The sequence below is a fragment of the Aquarana catesbeiana genome, linkage group LG02 (assembly GCF_042186555.1).
Source record: "Aquarana catesbeiana isolate 2022-GZ linkage group LG02, ASM4218655v1, whole genome shotgun sequence".
Classification (NCBI taxonomy): Eukaryota; Metazoa; Chordata; class Amphibia; order Anura; family Ranidae; genus Aquarana; species Aquarana catesbeiana.
Window position 1 is genome coordinate 766,941,165 of NC_133325.1, and position 20,250 is coordinate 766,961,414.

The following is a 20,250-nucleotide window of genomic DNA, read 5'->3' on the forward strand; positions in this document are numbered from 1 at the left end:
GTCAAAATTGGGCCCAAAGTGTCAATATTTTGTGTGGCCACCATTATTTTCCAGCACTACCTTAACCCTCTTGGGCATGGAGTTCACCAGAGCTTCACAGGTTGCCACTGGAGTCCTCTTCCACTCCTCCATGACGACATCACAAAGCTGGTGGATGTTAGAGACCTTGTGCTCCTCCACCTTCTGTTTGAGGATGCCCCACAGGTACTCAATAGGGTTTAGGTCTGGAGACATGCTTGGCCAGTCCATCACCCTAACCCTCAGCTTCTTTAGCAAGGCAGTTTTCGTCTTGGAGGTGTGTTTGGGGTCGTTATGTTGGAATACTGCCCTGTGGCCTAGTCTCTGAAGGGAAGGGATCATGCTCTGCTTCAGTATATCAGAGTACATGTTGACATTCATGGTTCCCTCAATGAACTGTAGCTCCCCAGTGCCGGCAGCACTCATGCAGCCCCAGACCATGACACTCCCACCATCATGCTTGACTGTAGGCAAGACACACTTGTCTTTGTACTCCTCACCTGGTTGCCGCCACACACGCTTGACACCATCTGAACCAAACAATTTTATCTTGGTCTCATCAGACCACATGACATGGTTCCAGTAATCCATGTCCTTAGTCTTTTCTTGTGCATCATCTTTAGAAGAGGCTTCCTTCTGGGACGACAGCCATGCAGACCAATTTGATGCAGTGTGCGGCGTATGGTCTGAGCACTGACAGGCTGACCCCCCCACCCCTTCAATCTCTGCAGCAATTCTGGCAGCACTCATACGTCTATTTCCCAAAGACAACCTCTGGATATGACTCTAAGCACATGCACTCAACCACTTCGGTCGACCATGGCGAGGCCTGTTCTGAGTGAAACCTGTCCTGTTAAACCGCTCTATGGTCTTGGCCACTGTGCTGCAGCGCAGTTTCAGGGTCTTGACAATTTTCTTATAGCCTAGGCCATCTTTATGTTGAGCAACAATTTTTTTTCAGATCCTCAGAGAGTTCTTTGCCATGAGGTGCCATGTTGAACTTCCAGTGACCATCTCTCCAATGCACAGATGGTAAAAAATAAACTCATAGGGGTTATGACCCTCATTTACTCTCCCCAAAATGGAAAAAAAAAAGTTTTGCCTATAGTTCGCTAGTTCTGTTTTTCGCCACATCATTTTAATGTCTCCCCTAAGGGTCTAATTGAATCATTATTTTTTTCTTTCCTTGATGTCCTTTCCATTGGATTTACAGAATCACAGTGAAACCCTGCTTATATTATTTCAGTTCAGGCTATGAATACCATTAGGTATACATGCACACTTTTAACTGCTTGCCGATCATATACAGTACATATACAGCGACAAGGTGGCTCTCCTGTGCAAAATCACGTACAGGTGCGTGATTTTCCACTTCCGGGTCTGGGGCGCCACGGGCGACCCGCACTCACTGTGATTGGACATAGCGGGAGCCAATCAGCGGGTCCGGCGGACTCAAAAAAAACATTAATTTTGTTTGGGTACAGCGTCGCACGACCGCGCAACTGTCAGTTAAAACAGCGCAGTGCCATATCGCAAAAAATGGCCTGGTCATGAAGGGGGTAAATGTTCCGGAGCTGAAGTGGTTAAAAAAAAAAGTCAGTTCTCTTTACTTGAAGATAAAGTCACATTGGCCAGGTGTGACAGTTCTTCTGTAATTATGGCGCTGTGCAGAGGCTCAGATGTGTCACAGGAGGGGTTTGGCTTTACAGAAGAAATTAATGAGGCAGCACGGAATACCCAACGGATCTCATTCGTTTTATCCTGTCTTCTCATATAACAAGACGAGGAAAACAAAGCTGTCATTCCAGGGACAGTTTACGACTATTTTTTTAAAATATTTTTTCAGGTTGACTGATTATTGTTTTGGATCTGTTGGTCAGAACCATGGACAGAAAGGATTTTCTATACCTAGCGGTCATCCTTGGCCTCGCTGCGGACTTGGGAAGCGGACAGATGCTCGGTAAGTGCCACATCACTTGTTACTTTGTATGTATAGAGAAATTAAGGAAGCTCGGGTCATTGGGGACATACAGGTTTATACAATAAGGCGGTACACCAGGCATTGATGCCATGCAAAATACATAACCCATAACAACCATTTACTTTGTTGGGGTTCAATCAGTGAAGGCGGTGAAGGAGGAAATAGGATCAATTTGTTGGGTTACTGTACTTTGCAACATTTTCTTCTTATACTGTTCAGTCATTTTCTTTATAAGGGTCAGTCCACCCAAAAGTGATATTGGAGTTTTTGGTATAGCAGCCTTTTCTCAACATTTTTGTCCCAGAGGAACCCTTGTAAAAATGTTAAGGGTCATTGGGGATCAATGGATAAAAAGCCCCCTACATTGGTTGCCAGTGGGAAAAATGCTCCCCCTTTCAGTGGTGGTCAGATTGCCACCTTTAAGGGCAGCTAAAAAGATCATTGTTGTCATGCAGCTGGCTCTGCCAAGTGAAGTTGGCCACGGAACAAGCACCATTAGATGGGAGGTCAACCAGCCACAGCTCAAGGAACCCCTAGCAACCTCTGGAGGAACCCTGGTTTAGGATGGCTGTTTTGAAGAGTTAAACCACCTGACTGTCTCTAATATCTCTCTGAGACTCTCTTCGAGATATCTGCTCTGCACACCTTCTCTACCCATTATTGGTCCTATTTATGGGGAACAATGAACCTGGATAAGGATAGGGAGCATGGGATACCCCAATAAACTGTAGAACTGAACAACTTCAGGACTCCTCACTTCTGGCTGCACTACACAAAACAAGGAATGTACCACAAGATCTCTATGCTGATGGTTACCCTTTACTCCTTTAGTTAAAAGCTACACACAGTCATTGTTTTTCAGCTCTGGGGTCATTTACTCAATTAGCCACAGGATCATCAGTTGCCTCCTGCCGATATATACCAGGCTCTTCCTCATGAGGGTGATGTACACTCACACCACCATAGGACAGCTGGACTCTTTCTCACCAACTTCCTCCTTTGCTCTCTCCAGTGAACTTCTTCAGACCCAGCTGGATCTCCAGACTTGAACTTGTGAATAGGCCTCCCAGCTAAGCCTAGCTGCAACCTCTGTGTCATCCTAAAAGCTTCCTATAAGGTCCTGCACCAGGGGCAGAGCCCCTGCATAGGGGTCTCCTCCTGCAGGAATGGACCCAGAAAAACTGCCCCTGGAGCTCAGGCCTCAGATTATTTATAGGCTCTCTCACCACCTACTTGGCACACCTCCCCAGGGATTGGCTGGAGTTCATAAATATTCAGGCTGCATGCCCTGTTCTTCCTCCCACTATGGTTCTAGAATCCTCTGGAAGACAGGGGAAAGCAACAGAGCAGCAGCCTGTGACACACTGGGAGCCTATTCAATCAACCAACACTTTACTTCTCTGATTACAGTGAAGATAACTAAATTTACCTAGCAGCCTACACTACACTAGGAGGGTGCTATATAACATTATAATATATTATAATATATGGAATGTAACATGAGGAACCCAGAAAGGTGAACAGGAACACCACAAAACTCCTAGGTGGACAGGTACAAAGTTGGGAATTATGGCATGGAGTTCTCGCTGTTAGATTGATAAACGGAGCCGCAATGCAACTGTGAGCCAAGGGGTTGGCTTGCAGTTGAGGTGCAATCCCACAAGCTAAAATTTCAGTTTGGCAAGTAAGAAAAAAGAAAACAGGAGGCAGCGGCTGTGCAGTGTTGCAGGCAGGGCTAGGACAAAGGGTGGACAGAAGGGACAGCTGCACTGGGCACAGACGACCAAGGGGGCGAAGAATAGACATAGGGCTGTACTCCCATTATATGGCATGTATTAACTATGAGGGAGGGGGGTGCAATTCTGGATCCTTGCCCTGGGTGCTGGACAACCCTGTTCCAGGTACTGGTTGCAGCCGGGATCAGTCACAAAACTGGTTTAACAAACCTAATAATCGTTTGGCAGGTAAAACAGTTTACAGAAGCAGTATGTGTTTCAGCTGTGTTGAACTGTCTGTCTGGAATTCAGCTTTTGAGAAGATAATTCGTTATATCAATACAGAGTCAATACGAATGCTAAAAACCATTTGTGCAGAATCTAGTGCTGTTCCTCCCTGGTGGTTGGTCACGTGACCAGTGCTGTAGCATTGGTGACATGACTTTGCAAAAGGAGATTCAAGTCACTGCCTCCATCTGAGAGCACGTGACCTTGGCACAGAAAGGGCAGGTATTCTATGGGCTGATCACCTTGTTTAAATTTACGGTGCATATCACTGTCAGCACTGGGGCCCAGCATGCTTTATGTAAATGTAGCAAGGTCCGACACCTCTAGAGGCCTAATGGTGACCTCCAGGGTCAGGAACAGCTGACATCCTTCTGTGTAGAGTGGGTTACAAGGCATGGTGGGTGTACTGCAAGATGAAAAGGTGGGCGCCAGACACTTTTGAATGCAAAGAGATTTATTGTCTCTTGAACTGTGGGAGAGAGGGTTAGGGCCAAGACACCCTTAAATAGATGCAATGATAATTGGCAGACTCAGAGACCTCTATAGGTAGGCAGCTATACAGGTGAAGGCCTCCAGCCGGACACCACTTATGTATAGGTAGGATCGCTGTCTCCTATGGCAACAATCTTGTAGCAGTTACTAACGGTGGTTGTATTCAACTATTGGCAACACAAACAGTTCTCCGCTTACTTCACAGTCACTCACTGTGGACCTTTACTCAATGAACTTCTAGTCTTTCACTAGACTTCGGATCCAATAGCCACTGGATCCCCTGAGCTCTTCCACTTTAGTGCTCGGTATCCTCCTCAAACGTCACCCCCACCTCCCTGCTGGGTCCCTGACTTGGCACTCACAGATACACTTTAAGCATCACCCCTGCTGACCCGCTAGGTCCCTGGCTTGGCACCCACTGATGCTCCGCAAGCGTCACATCTGCTGTCACCCCCGGCTGGTGAGAAGACTGCTCTGGTACTGACTTCATATTACTCACAGTGGTCTCCGATAACAAGGTGGTTGGTCTCTTAGTGGCGACAGCTTCCCCTACTACCTTCGACCACAGCTGGTTCCCCGTAGGACGGAACCACTACTTCTGGTTGGACTACAAGCCAGCAGTCTCAACCCTACACTGCTCTCCCGCTCCTGGAAAGGCCCTCAGGCAGCCTGGCAGCTAAACATCCCCGGGATAGGCCTCAGGCTTGGCCTAGCAGCCCGGGGCAGCACATCACATGTCCACCCAGACAGCCGTCTGAGTTCCACAGAACAGGGACTGTTTTCTGTTTTTTTGTTCCATAGACTTCAATGGATCAAAAACGTGTATTGAAAATTGCAAAATGCACCTGGACAATGCAAACTGCAATCTGCATAGGTGTGAATCAGGCCTTCAGCCCCATAATGCTTTGTAACACACGTGTCATGGAAAGCTTTATTATAAATATATCCTTTTAAAACAAGGATTTTCTAGGATATACAGTGCCTTGAAAAAGTATTCATACCCCTTGAAATTTCCCACGTTTTGTCATGTTACAACCAAAAACATCAATGTATTTTATTGGGATTTTATGTGATGGACCAACACAAAGTGGCACATAATTGTGAAGTGGAAGAAAATTGATAAATGTTTTTTCAATTCTTTACAAATAAATATGTGAAAAGTGTGGGGTACATTTGTATTCAGCCCCCCTGAGTCAATACTTTGTAGAACCGCCTTTCTCTGTAATTACAGCTGCAAGTCTTTTTGGGGATGTCTCTACCAGCTTTGCACATCTAGAGAGTGACATTTTTGCCCATTCTTCTTTGCAAAATAGCTCAAGCTCTGTCAGATTGGATGAAGAACGTCTGTTAACAGCAATTTTCAAGTCTTGCCACAGATTCTCAATTGGATTTAGGTTTGGACTTTGACTGGGCTATTCTAACACATGAATATGATTTGATCTAAACCAGGGGTGTCCAAACTTTTTTGAAAGAGGGCCAGATTTGGTGAAGTGAACATGCGTGAGGGTCGACCATTTTGCCTGACATTCTTTGAACCATTAAAATTCAGTCTAATGCCCCGTACACACGGTCGGACATTGATCGGACATTCCGACAACAAAATCCTAGGATTTTTTCCAACGGATGTTGGCTCAAACTTGTCTTGCATACACACGGTCACACAAAGTTGTCGGAAAATCCGATCATTCTGAACGCGGTGACGTAAAACACGTACGTCGGGACTATAAACGGGGCAGTAGCCAATAGCTTTCATCTCTTTATTTATTCTGAGCATGCGTGGCACTTTGTGCGTCGGATTTGTGTACACACGATCGGAAATTCCGACAACGGATTTTGTTGTTGGAAAATTTTATAGCAAGCTCTCAAACTTTGTGTGTCAGAAATTCAGATGGAAAATGTGTGATGAAGCCTACACACGGTCGGAATTTCCGACAACAAGGTCCTATCACACATTTTCCGTCGGAAAATCCGACCGTGTGTACGGGGCATAAATGTGTTCGTTCGAGCACTAATACACTGCCCAACAAGAATTATCTTGCCTTTGTGGCTGTGTGCAGTAAAGAGCTGAGCTCGGGCGTGTTATTTGGCTATATTTATCAGCTTATAACATGCAACTTCATTTTATGAGGGTGGTTTCAGAAAAAAAATTAAATTTTAAATAAAGAACTGTGAAGCAAAATAAGGGTCAGTCCCAATGAATTCAGCCTAATTAGTGCTCATCTGCAGCCCCACCGTTGCCATGAATGCAGACCCACCATTGCCATGAATGTAGCCCCACCGTTTTCATGAATGCAGCCCCACCGCTGCCATGAATGTAGACCCATCGTTACCATGAATGCAGCCCCACCGTTGCCATGAATGCAGCCCCACCGTTGCCATGAATGCAGCCCCACCGTTGCCATGAATGCAGCCCCACCGTTGCCATGAATGCTGCCCCACCGTTACCATGAATGCAGAACCACCGTTGCCATGAATGCAGCCCCACCGTTGCCATGAATGCTGCCCCACCGTTGCCATGAATGCAGACCCACGTTGCCATGAATGCAGACCCACCATTGCCATAAATGCAGACCCACCATTGCCATGAATGCAGACCCACCATTGCCATGAATGCAGACCCACCATTGCCATGAATGCAGACCCACCATTGCCATGAATGCAGACCCACCATTGCCATGAATGCAGACCCACCAATAACATGAATGCAGCCCCACTGTTGCCATGAATTCAGCCCCACCATTGCCATAAATGCAGCCTTACCATTGCCATGAATGCAGACTCACCATTGCCATCAGTGCAGCCTGATCCATGCCCATCTGCAACCTCGGATGTGACAGGGAGGGGGCGGGATGAGCTCCAACAGATTACATATAGCAGAATCTGTTTTCTCGACGGCCTCTTTAATACAAAATACAAGAACATATTTGGGGGGGCACACCATACAATGCGTTTAAATTCAAGATGGTGCTGCTATAAGACCTAAAAACAGTACAAAATATTTTGCAGCGCACACATACAAGAATGACATTTCCTACAGGGCTAGTTAAAAACACCTGAACATATTCAAAAAATACGGGGGTTTGGTCACACTATATGGTCATATAGTGCTAAGCCCATTTACTGCGACAAAGTACCCCGAATTAGTGGGTCCTACACTAGTAATAGAATGGAAGATCCTTTGTCTCAACCATGGGAGCTGAACTCCTCTATGTGGGAGAACTGAAAGGGATACATCCTAAACACTGGTGGCCACTAAATAGGAGGTAATGAGGAGGGGGAGGGGTGCTCCGGCCCAAAAAAACCTGGTCAGGGCCTATTACAATATACAAGAACATATTTGGGGGGCACACCATACAATGCGTTTAAATTCAAGATGGTGCTGCTATAAGACCTACAAACAGTACAAAATATTTTACAGCGCACACATTCAAGAATGACATTTCCCACTAATTCTGGGTACTTTGTCGCAGTAAGTGGGCTTAGCACTATATGACCATATAGTGTGACCAAACCCCCGTATTTTTTGAATATGTTCAGGTGTTTTTAACTAGCCCTGCAGGAAATGTCATTCTTGTATGTGTGCGCTGTAAAATATTTTGTACTCTTTAATACAAAGTCCCACCTCCTATGATGGACAGAACAGTCGTCCAATGGCAGCGCAGGAGACAGGACTTCCTATTACAGAGGCTGCCGTGCAAATAGGAAATACTCCTGTATGTATGGCACTCATCCCGCCTCCTCCCTGTCCCCTCCAAGGCAGCCAGCATGTATATCTTTTGTGGCCCTCGGCACTCGGGGATTTATTGGGGGCCACAAAAGATATACATGTCCAAATTACCAGGGGTGCTGTTCGAAACCGGAACGCGGGCCGTGATTGGCCTGCAGTCCGGACTTTGGACATGCCTGATCTAAACCATTCCTTTGTAGCTCTGGTTGTATGTTTAGGGATGTTGTCCTGCTGGAAGGTGAACCTCCTCCCCAGTCTCAAGTCTTTTGCAGACTCTAACAGGTTTTCTTCTAAGATTGCCCAGTATTTGGCTCCATCCATCTTCCCATCGACTCTGCCCAGCCTCCCTGTCCCTGCTGAAGAAAAGCATCCCTACAACATGATGCTGCCACCACCATGTTTCACGGTGGGGATGGTGTGTTCAGGGTGATGTGCAGTGTTAGTTTTCTGCCACACATAGCGTTTTGCTTTTAGGCCAAAAAGTTTAATTTTGGTCTCATCCGACCAGAGCACCTTCTTCCACATGTTTGCTGTGTCCTCCACATGGCTTCTCGCAAACTGAAAAACAGACTTCTTATGGCTTTCTTTCAACAATTGTTTTCTTCTTCTTTCTTCTTGCTACTCTTCCATAAAGTCCAGATTTGTGGAGAGCACGACTAATAGTTGTCCTGTGGACAGATTCTCTCACCTGAGCTGTGGATCTCTGCAGCTCCTCCAGAGTTACCATGGGCCTCTTGGCTGCTTCTCTGATGAATGCTCTCCTTGACCGACCTGCCAGTTTATGTGGACGGCCATGTCTTGGTAGGTTTGCAGTTGTGCCATACTCTTTCCATTTTTGGATGATGGATGACCAGTGCTCCATGAGATTTTCAAAGCTTGGGATATTTTTTTATAACCTAACCCTGCTTTAACCACTTCAGCCCCGGAAGAATTTACCCCCTTCCTGACCAGGCCATTTTTTGCGATACAGCACTGCATCGCTTTAAATGACAATTGCCGTGCAACGTTGTACCCAAACAAAATTGAAGTCCTTTTTCCCCACAAATAGAGCTTTCTTTTGGTGGTATTTGATCACCTCTGCGGTTTTATTTTTTGCGCTATAAACAAAAGAAGAGCGACAATTTTGAAAAAAAAACACAATATTTTTTTACTTTTTACCATAATAAATATCCCAAATAAAAAAAAAAAAATTTCTTCATCAGTTTAGGCCAATATGTATTCTTCGACATATTTTTGGTAAAAATATCGCAATACAGTAAGTGTATATTGATTGGTTTGCGCAAAAGTTATAGCGTCTACAAAATAGGGGATAGATTTATGCCATTTTTTTTTCTACTAGTAATGATGGCGATTAGCGATTTTTATCGGGACTGCGACATGGCGGCGGACAGATCGGACACTTTTTTGGGACCATTGACATTTATACAGTGATCAGAGCTAAAAATATCCACTGATTACTGTATAAATGTCACTGGCAGGGAAGGGGTTAACATTATGGGCCGATCAAGAGGTTAAGTGTTCCCTAGGGAGGTGTTTCTAACTGTGAGGGGGATGTGACTTACTAGAGGAGGAGAGAGATCGATGTTTCTACTTAGTAGGAACAGACGATCTGTTTCTCCTCCCCTGTCAGAACAGGGATTTGTGTGTTTACACATGTGAATCCTCGTTCTGGCTCTCGTGCCCGCAGTCGCGGGTGGGCGGTGGCGATCACGCCCGCCGGCCACGAGCATTGGGTCGCAGCGCGCTCGCCTGCTGTGGCTCTTAACCACTTCAATACCAGGCACTTAGACACCTTCCTGCCCAAGCCAATTTTCAGCTTTCAGCGCTGTCGCAATTTGAATGACAATTGTGCAGTCATGCTACACTGTACCCAAACAAATTTTTTATCATTTTGTTCCCACAAATAGAGCTTTCTCTTGGTGGTATTTGATCACCTCTGCGGTTTTTATTTTTTGCGCAACAAATTAAAAAAGACCGAAAATGTAAAAAAAAAACAAGTACTGATGATGGGCACTGATAGGTGGCACTGAGGGGCACTGATAGGTGGCACTGGTATGCGGCACTGATGGGTACTTATGGGTGGCACTGATAGGTGGCATGGATGGGCACTGATGGGCACAGATAGGTGGGCCGATCGCCTCGATGCACACCCCCACAGGCGCACGGCGGCTGTTATCCTGAAGGACGTCATATGACGCCCAGTCAGGATAACTGAACCATCGCCCGGTCGTCATTTTGCTATAGGCCGGACGGGAAGTGGTTAAAGGAGCCGTCATACATATACAACGATTCTTGCAGGAGAGCCATCCTGCAGCTGTATATGTACAGGAGCCGGTCGGGAAGTGGTTAATCTTCTCCACAACTTTATCCCTGACCTGTCTGGTGTGTTCCTTGGCCTTCATGATTAGTTTGTTCCCTAAGGTTCTCTAACAAACCTCTGAGGGCTTCACAGAACAGCTGTATTTATACTGAGGATAAATTAAACACAGGTGGACTCTATTTACTAATTAGGTGACTTCTGAAGGCAATTGGTTCCACTAGATATTAGTTAGGGGTATCAGAGTAAAGGGGGCTGAATACAAATGCACGTCACACTTTTCACATATTTATTTGTAAAAAATGTTGAAAACCATTTATCATTTTCCTTCCACTTATACGCCACTTTGTTTTGGTCTATCACATAAAATCCCAATAAAATACATTTACGTTTTTAGTGTCAAAATGTGGACAATTTCAAGGGGTGTGAATACTTTTTCAAGGCCCTGTATCTAGTAAAAAATACAGCTTACAAAACCTATACAATTTTCTGGTACAATAATTTTTATTGTAATAAACATGACAACGTGACAACCATTCACCCACGCAGGGGTATAGCATGTCCAACAAAATGAAAAGGCATGGGCTGAGAAAACATGAACAATTAACTTTTATAGGTGATAAATGTCCTCTGAGCGACCTAGGGAAACAAACCGAAGGTCCACGTATGTCTCCCAGGCCCAAGGGCCTACAAGGAGGGTCCGTGTTGCAGGTGCACTAGTTTGCATCAAGGGAAAAAAATGCAGTTCCACAAAATGCCCCCCGTCGGGGTGGGAAGTCAGTAAAAGGCACAAAATTGATTTTATACCTAGTGGTGTCAGCCACGTGTCAGCAAAGAAAAGAAGGAGGGCCCTAGACAAAGGGCAAAAAAAACTAAAATGAACCTTCCTAGCGGTATTCCCGAGAGTGGCTCGGGGTTCATTTTCACAGCCAAAAGCGGTAACCCCGAGCCACACGAAGGATCGCATCGCAGGATCCAGGGAAAGTTACTTACCTTGTCCCCAGGATCCTGCGATATCCTCACGCTGTGTGTGTGAGCCGTGTCCTCCGCCCGATCTATTACAGTGCCGAGCTCCATTCCCTGCGAGCGTTGTGACGCATAGGGACAGAGCCGGTGGGAATTTCAAGAAGTAAAAACACATAACACACACAGTACACTGTAATCTTACAGATTACATTACTGTATGAAATCATTTCACATCCCTTTTGTCCCTAGTGGTTTGTCCAATGCCCTGCATGCAGTTTTATATTATATATACTGTTCTTTCTGCCTGGAAACTTGAGATTGTCCATAGCAACCAAAAAGTGTCCCTTTACATCAAAAGCGTTTTTAGACCAACTAGAAAACAGCGATAGTAAATTAGAATCACTTGCAGAATTGAGCGATAGTGATTTGTGGGGAAATCCGTCATCAAACACTGAAGGTGACGACAGCGACAATTCTGCAACTGAGCAAATTTCAGTGTTTTTGATTTGAATACATTATTGAATACATTTTATTATTATTATTTTATTATTTGTTATCATTATTTATAGTTATTTATTATATTATAATTTATGATTTTGTGTTTCAAACTTTATCGTACCCGGGCTGCCTACTAGACTCTTGTTTGGACAGATGTATCCTCCCTGACGGTAGTGTGGCTCGGGGTTAAATTTCAGCACCATTAGCGGTAACCCCCGAGCCACACTCGGGATTACATCTCAGGATCCTGGTGCAGGTTACTTACCTTGTCCCCGGGATCCTGCGATGTCCCCCCGTGCTGTCTGCAGACTCCGTCCTCCGCCCGAAGCCTCTCTGTGCCAGGCCCTGTTCCCTGCGAGCATCGCGACGCACGGGGCGGAGTCTGGCGGCAAATTCAAAAAAATGTCAAAATCATAACACATACAGTACACTATAATCTTACAGATTACAGTACTGTATGAAATGATTTCACATCCCTTTTGTCCCCAGTGCTTTGTCCAGTGCCCTGCATTCAGTTTTATATGATATATACTGTTCTTTCTGCCTGGAAACTGGAGATTGTCCATGGCAACCAAAAAGTGTCTCTTTATGTCAAAAGTGGCTTTAGACCAGCTAGAGAACAGCGATAGTAAATTAGAATCACTTGCAGAATTGAGCGATAGTGATTTGTGGGGAAATTTATTTTATTATTATTATATTATTATTTTTTTAATTATTTATATTTATTTATTATATTATAATTTACGATTTTGTGTTTCAAACTTCATCATACCCGGGATATCTACTAGACTCTTGGTGGACAGATCTAAGTGTGTTATTACTGAGAATTACAGACCTACAATACAAAACGCCAAATTTCTATGCAAAATAATTGTATCGCTTTGAGACGCAAAAATCTGAAATAATCATACCGCCAGGGAGGTTAACCGCTTGCCGACCGCCTCACGCAGATATACTGTGGCAGAACGGCTCGTACAGGCAAAATCACGTACCTGTACGTTGCTCTTTAAGAGGCGGCCAGCGGGCGCGCGTGCCCGCGGCAAGCTCCGTGAGTTGGGTCGCGGGTCCCGTGGACTCGATCGCCGCTGGGATACCCGCGATTGCCTCACGGGGAGGAAGAACGGGGAGATGCTGATGTAAACAGCATCTCCCCTTTGATGCTGAAAAACCTCGGACCTTTGATGCTGAAAAATCCGGTCGTTTGTACGCAGCATTACAGTAAAACCTTGGTCTGAGAGTAACTTGGTTTGAGAGTGTTTTGCTAGACAAGCAAAAATTTTTAATCACATTTGACTTGATATACAAGTGATGTCTTGATCTACAAGTAGCATCACATCACAACTGATGTTGTATAAAAGAGAAGAGAGGTGCCTCTAAGGCCGTGTACACACGAGCAGACTTTTCGGCAACAAAAGTCCGACGACCATTCCGACGGACTTTCGAAGGACTTCCAACGGACTTTTGAACGAACGGACTTGCCTACACACGATCACACCAAAGTCTGACAGATTCGTACTTAATGACGTACGAACGGACTAAAATAAGGAAGTTGATAGCCAGTAGCCAATAGCTGCCCTAGCATGGGTTTTTGTCCATTGGACTAGCATACAGACGAGCGGATTTTTGGACCGGACTCGAGTCCGTCGGAAAGATTTATAGCATGTTTCAAATCTAAAGTCCGTCAGATTTTCGACTGGAAAAGTCCGCTGAAGGTCCGATGAAGCCCACACAAGGTCGGATTGTCCGACGGACTTGGTCCGTCGGACCAGTCCGGTCGAAAAGTCCGCTCGTGCATACGCTGCAAGTGTAGTAATATAGGTAAATTAAAGGGGTTGTAAAGGTATTTTTTTTTTCTTTAAAAATAACAAACATGTTATACTTACCTTCACTGTGCAGCTCGTTCTGCACAGAGTGGCCCCGAACCTACTTTTCTGGGGTCCCTCGGCGGCTGTCTCGGCTCCTCCCCGCAATAACTAGCCACCTTAATGCGAGCTCCCTCGCATGGTGGATAGTTATTGCGGGCGCGCTCCCGTGATACAGCCAGTGGCTTTAGCCGCTGGCTGTATCACGCGGCCCCGCCCCCCGGCGCGCCGCATCATTGGATGTGATTGACAGCAGTGCGAGCCAATGGCTGCGCTGCTTTCAATCCATCCACTATAGCCAATCAGCGACCAGGCTGATCGGCTGAATGGAGGTCGGGAACGCGCAGGCGAGTTTTTGAGGTGTCAGGTAAGTAAAACGGGGGGGCTGGGGGCGGCGGTATTATCAAAAGTTTTTTCACATTAATGCATGGAATGCATTAAGGTGAAAAAATTTATACCTTTACAACCCCTTTAAATGAAGGTACAACATTTAGCAACATATTGCTACACTTAGAGGCGCCTCTCTTCTCTTTTATACTCTGGAGCTCCTGCTGGATTTTGCTTCTAATCCCCTTGTGGAGGCTTCCATTGGTGGATGGACATTTTATGGTTACACAACCTGATCACATTACTATAATCTTTTTATTTAGACTATAAACTGAAGGGCCTATAAATGGTTGTAGAACGAATCATTTGAGTTTCCATTATTTCTTATGGGGAAATTTGCTTTGATATACGAGTGCTTTAGATTACAAGCATGCTTCTGGAAAAAATTATGCTCACAATCCAAAGTTTGACTGTATTCCTAAGAATTACAGGCCTACAATAGAAAAACACCAAATTTCAATGCGAAGCATTGTACCGCTTTGAGCATCAAAAATCTGATATAATCATACCGCCAGGGAGGTTAAAAAGCTGTCTTTCCTTTATGGTTTTCTGGGCAGAAAGTTAGGATGAATCTCCCCAGTAGGGACACAGACCACTGAGGTTTTGACCCCTACCTACTCCATCCAACTAAAGAATGTTTAGTGAGAGTTCTCTTTTATTGGTGTTCTTTTTTATCCTTATACAAAGCAAGTTTTGTCATTTCCATTCAATTCTTCTCTTCTAAAGGCAACATGATCTCCCCTGCAAGTTATCATGTCTGTGAACGGACAGTGACTCTAAACATCTCCAAGGTGGTCCCTTTCCAGAAGCCACGTGTTGAGCAATCTATGTGTATGGGATGGATTCCGTGGAAGTTGTGTTCCAAGACTTATTATGTGACGGAGTACAGGACAATATGGGTGCCGGACACTATGACCATTAATGAGTGCTGCGAAGGGTACGAGCTTGTGGGCCATTACTGCGCCATATGTAAGCTATATCAGGTTCTTTCATTAATATTTTTTTTTTGTTATAAATATCATTTTTTTTTTTTTTTTTTACATTTTAACATCACAATTTCTATGTTACAGCTGCAAAAAGTCTGAATTTATCCACCTCCAGGCCCGGCGTCTGCCCTGCGAAAATAGATGATGGGGTCCCGTGTCCGGAGTGCACAGCGGATCATGACTGTCCTGGATTCCAGAAATGCTGTGAGACTTCCGCTGGATCTTTTTGTGTGTCTCCTGAACCTCCAGGTCAGCTCTTAATAGTGAACTCGGATCAAATTTTATTTAAGAAATAATTATAATCAGTCAATAAAACCTATTCAAAGCTGAGGTTTAATTTTTTCAATTTTTTTGCCTTCCCTATCTCCTCCCGACTCCCTCATCAACCTGCTAATGAAATTTTAACCACTTCAGTACCGGACACTTTCGCGACTTCCTGCCCAGGCCAATTTTCAACTTTCAGCGCTGTCACTTTTTAAATGACAATTGCGCGGTCATGCTACACTGTACCCAAGCTAAATTTTTATCATTTTGTTCTCACAAATAGAGTTTTCTTTTGGTGATATTTGATCACCTCTGTGATTTTTATTTTTTACTAAACGAATAAAAAAAAAATGTAAATTTTGAAAAAAAAAATGTTTTTCCATGTTTTTGTTATAAAATTTTGTAAATAGGTAAGTTTTTTCCTTCACTGATGGGCACCAATGGGATGGCACCGATGGGCACTGACAATAGGCACTGATAGGTGGCACTGATGGGCACTGATAGGCAGCACTGATAGGTGGAACTGATATGAGGCACTGATGGGCATTGATAGGCGGCACTGATGGGCACTCATAGGTGGCACTGGTGGGCACTGATAGGGGACACTGATGGGCACTGAATGGCTGTACTGATGGGTACTCATGGGTGGCACTGATAGACGGCACTGCTGGGCACTGATAGGCGGCACTGATGGGCACTGAAAGGCGGCATTGATGGGCATTGATGGCCACTGATGGCTGGCACTGGCACTGGATTTCACTGATAGGCATCACTGACACTGGCAGGCATTTTTCAATGGCACTGATTGACAGCTGCCTGGGCACTGATTGGCATTGCCCCAGGGGTGCACAGCGGCTTGATATCCTGGCGACATCATATGACGTCCGGTCAGGATATCGGAACCACTTTGCTGACGTCATATTGCTATATGGCGGGTGGCAAGTGGTTAAAGTAGAACTGTTTTATCTTCATTACATTCCTTTTTAAAACCCAGTGGCATCATCACTGGGTCTCTGTTTCTCAATGCAATGCAGGCAGATCATGGCTGGTGAGAGGAACTTCCTGAAAACATCATAGCACCCTGCCTTAGTACTCCTCTCAAGAGCCCTCAGCAGTGAGGTGTCTCTTGATAGGAGCTATGTAAATAATGAATTGCCTTGATGGGTAGATGTCAATCTAGAGGAGTGGGTGTTCCTAGGTAGGCACCAGGTAACACCCACATGTGATGCTGAGCCTCTGAGATTGAAAGAACTGAATTCCACTGATTTAAAGGGGTTGGACCAGGGAGAGTCAGGCTGGGGAGAACAACTAGACCAGGGGTGTAAGACTCAATCTCATCGCGGACTGCATCAGCATTATGGTTGCCCTCAAATGGTCGGTTGTATCTGCAAGACTAGATGTCCAGAGCATCCCACCACCCCTTTCATCAGATATCAAGAGCCCCCCCCCACATTCAGAAGTCAAGTGCTCCCCCTCCCTTATATCATGGTGCATTCCCCTTACCTTCTTTTGCTGCTGGGAAGAAGCTGGGGTCATAGCTAGGAAGCAGAAAGTGCAGGGTCTTGAGGAGGACCAGAGGAGGGCTGAAGTTAGCTGCAGGAGTCTGCTGAATGCTGAGACCAGGGGAGGCACAGGTGAGGTGGTGCTGAGGCTGCATAGAGAAGCACAGGATCTAGTGGGGGAGTTCTGTTCTCCTCTCTGCTGCTGACTGCTGATACAAGGTTGAGACAAAGGGGGTTCCGCAGCTGCAGAAACAGTACCACGTGAAATGGCCTGCCAGGCTGGATTCAGCCCCTATACTTGTACAACTGTGCAAGACTGAAGGGATGGCTTGAGTTCAGCTTTAAACTAAAAACACTCAGGAAATCTCTGCCATGTAGATTACCATTGTAGCAAGGTCCCAGGCCTCTCTTCGGTCTAATGAGAACCTCCAGGGCCAGAGATAGCTGACATCCTACTGTATATGGTGGGTTGTGAGGCAGGGTGGCTGCAAAGTAGTTCAAGTTATTGGGTGCCAGACACATCTTGAATGCAAAAGAGATTTTATTTCTCTTAACAGAACTTTAAGAGAGAGGGTTAGGGCCAGGACACCCTTAGGTAGTTGCAAGATTAATTGGCAGACTCCGAGACTTCAACAGGAGGACAGCCATGCAGGGAAAGACATCTAGCAAGAGGACACATCTGCATGCGCAGGAATGCTGTCTCCTATGGCAACAGTCTTTAACAGTTCCTAACACAAAGTGTAACAGTTCCTTCACTTCCACTACACTCAATTCTTGTAGTTCTTCAATACACTGAGCTCCCAGTCTCTCTCACTAGAATAGACGATTCACTGCCACTGAATCCCTCTAGCTCCTCCAATCTTCAGGGTGGTATCTTCCTCAAGTGTCAACCCCCGCTTCTCTGCTGGGTCCCTAGCTTGGCACTCAAGATACCTCTCAAGCTTCACCCCTTGACACACAAGGCTGCTCTTCAAGCATCACCTCCGCTGGCTGGGTCCCTGGCTTGATACCTTTTGAAGTTTCCTGATTCTTCACCGTCCCCGTTTGGTGAGAATACTGCTCTGGTACTTGCTTCAGTTACTCACAGTGGTCCCTGGTTATAAGGTAGATGGTCCCTTACTGGCGACTGCTTCCTTTCTACCTCCGACCACAACAGGTTCTCCGGCCGGCAGAACCGTCACTTCTGGTTGGACTGCATGCCGCAATCCCAACCCTGCTCTGCTCTCTTGCTTCTGGATAGGCCCTCAGACAGCTTAGCAGCCAGATGTGCCCGGGATAGGCCCAATCTCCAGCCTAGCAGCCCAGGCAATACAACACACGTCCACCCAGACAGCCGTCCAGGTGGCACAGAACACCAATCACCTGACTCCACCCGAATATATAGGTTCTCCCAGCAGGCCAAGGAATTTAAGAAAACCCCTGCCCATTGGCTGGGATACCCCATATACCCATAATCTGACCTTGCAATGCCCTTCTCATATCTAATGCCACCAGGTACCCGGCCACCTAGCGGCAAAAGAGAGAAGTGCAGCTTTTACAGACTTATGCCGCGTACACACGTGCGGACTTTACGGCAGACTTTGCTCGGCGGACTTTTCAACGTACTTTACGATGGACTTTCTGAATGGACTTGCCTACACACAATCCACCAAAGTCTGTCGAATTCGTACAAGATGACGTACGACCGGACTAAAATAAGGAAGTTCATATCCAGTAGCCAATAGCTGCCCTAGCGTGGCTTTTTGTCCGTCGAACTAGCATACAGACGAGCGGACTTTTCGACCAGACTCGAGTTCGACAGATTTAAAACATGTTTCAAATCTAAGTCCGTCCAACTTTTGAGCAAACAAAGTCCGCTGGAGCCCACACGCAATCGAATTGTCCGACGAAATCCCGTCCGCCGGGCAAAGTCTGCCGTAAAGTCCGCTCGTGTGTACGCGGCATTAGAGTGAAATCAATTGATCCTCGACAATTAGCCAAGGCAGCTATACCTGGCAGGTAAATTTAGGAGCAATCCTGCCTAAACACCAGGGTGCTACACCAGTGTTTTATTCCCGTAAAAATGCTGCAGGTACATAAAAATATCACTTAGTCTGCCAGAATTCCAGTGAGCTCCTAACTTCCTGTTTGGGCTGACAACACTTTGCTGCTTTGAACATCCCAAGCAGCATTAACAGCCTGCCTGCTGGATCCATTCACCCCCCCCCCATCGCATTCATCTCTGTCCCCCACATGCATGCATTAAATTATTTAACTGCAAAACAGTGCTGTTGCATTTACTCCCAAAAATCTGCTCACACACTGTTTGTAGAGGAAAAACTCTTGGGAGACATAGTTCCGGGGGTGTGCCTATGTCAGTAGGAGTTGACCTCCCAGTATTTGCCTCTGCAAGAATTTTACAAGCCCGGTGATGGCATCACTGGGAATAATAAATGCTATGTCTTGCTGCAAGAACAAAGTAAAAATAATAATGCCGGGTCTAGAAGGGCAAAGACAGGCTTGTGTGTTTAAATTGGGAAGACAGTATGGAAAAAGACAGGTCAGGGAACTACTAGCGCAAGAATACCTTTTATATAATAAGAAATGATAAAAAACAAGAATTGCACTCACATAACGCCCAGTGGGGTATGGGCCTGCCACAGCCTGTTGCATTAGGAAGACTGCAACCCTGGCCACAGACACAATGCAATCAAAAGGAAATCTTCCAAGCCTGCTTGTTGCAGGGATAACAACCACCAGCATCCCATGCTAGCTGATAATCTCAATTGCTCTGCAGAGAAAAGATCCACAGGCACCTCCCACACCACGGTCAGTGGGTTGCCATGACAACAACGCATTTCGTCCAGACTTGAGAAAGAGGGAGACACACCCTTGAAACGCGTTGTCGCTTCATTCTCTTGTGAATGCTATTTGCATTTCAAGGATGTTTGCGAGGAAGTATGAAAGCTGCCACTTTCCATCTCTCCTAAAAATGCTACTTTCCTGGCTGTCATTCTATTCCAATTGCTCCAGTACTAAGCGACTTGGTACAAGTGTGCAAATTAGGAGATATGATCTCACTCTGACTTTCCTAATTTGCATGCTTTTTCTGGGTCGGTGTCTCAAAGTACTGAAGCCAAAGACAGCCAATGGCAGCCTCCATATTGCTTCCAGTACAGGTTACCTTGAATGTGTGCCATCACTCTATTGATAAGGATAACAGAAAGGTTTTGAGAGATCAGCTAGAAGAAGAGGGGCTGCATTGCAA

General features: G+C 45.6%; 1 protein-coding gene across 1 annotated transcript in view; it reads left to right on the forward strand.

Moving 5' to 3' along the window:
* Nucleotides 1-1,795: 1,795 nt before the first annotated feature.
* UMODL1 (uromodulin like 1) overlaps nucleotides 1,796-20,250 on the forward strand; it is a 95,426-nt gene continuing 76,971 nt past the window's right edge. Inside the window, exons 1-3 of the mRNA XM_073617268.1 lie at nucleotides 1,796-1,978; nucleotides 14,978-15,220; nucleotides 15,322-15,486. Of these exons, the coding sequence (XP_073473369.1) occupies nucleotides 1,903-1,978; nucleotides 14,978-15,220; nucleotides 15,322-15,486 (484 nt within the window). The 5' untranslated portion in view covers nucleotides 1,796-1,902. The remainder of the gene's footprint in view (nucleotides 1,979-14,977; nucleotides 15,221-15,321; nucleotides 15,487-20,250) is intronic.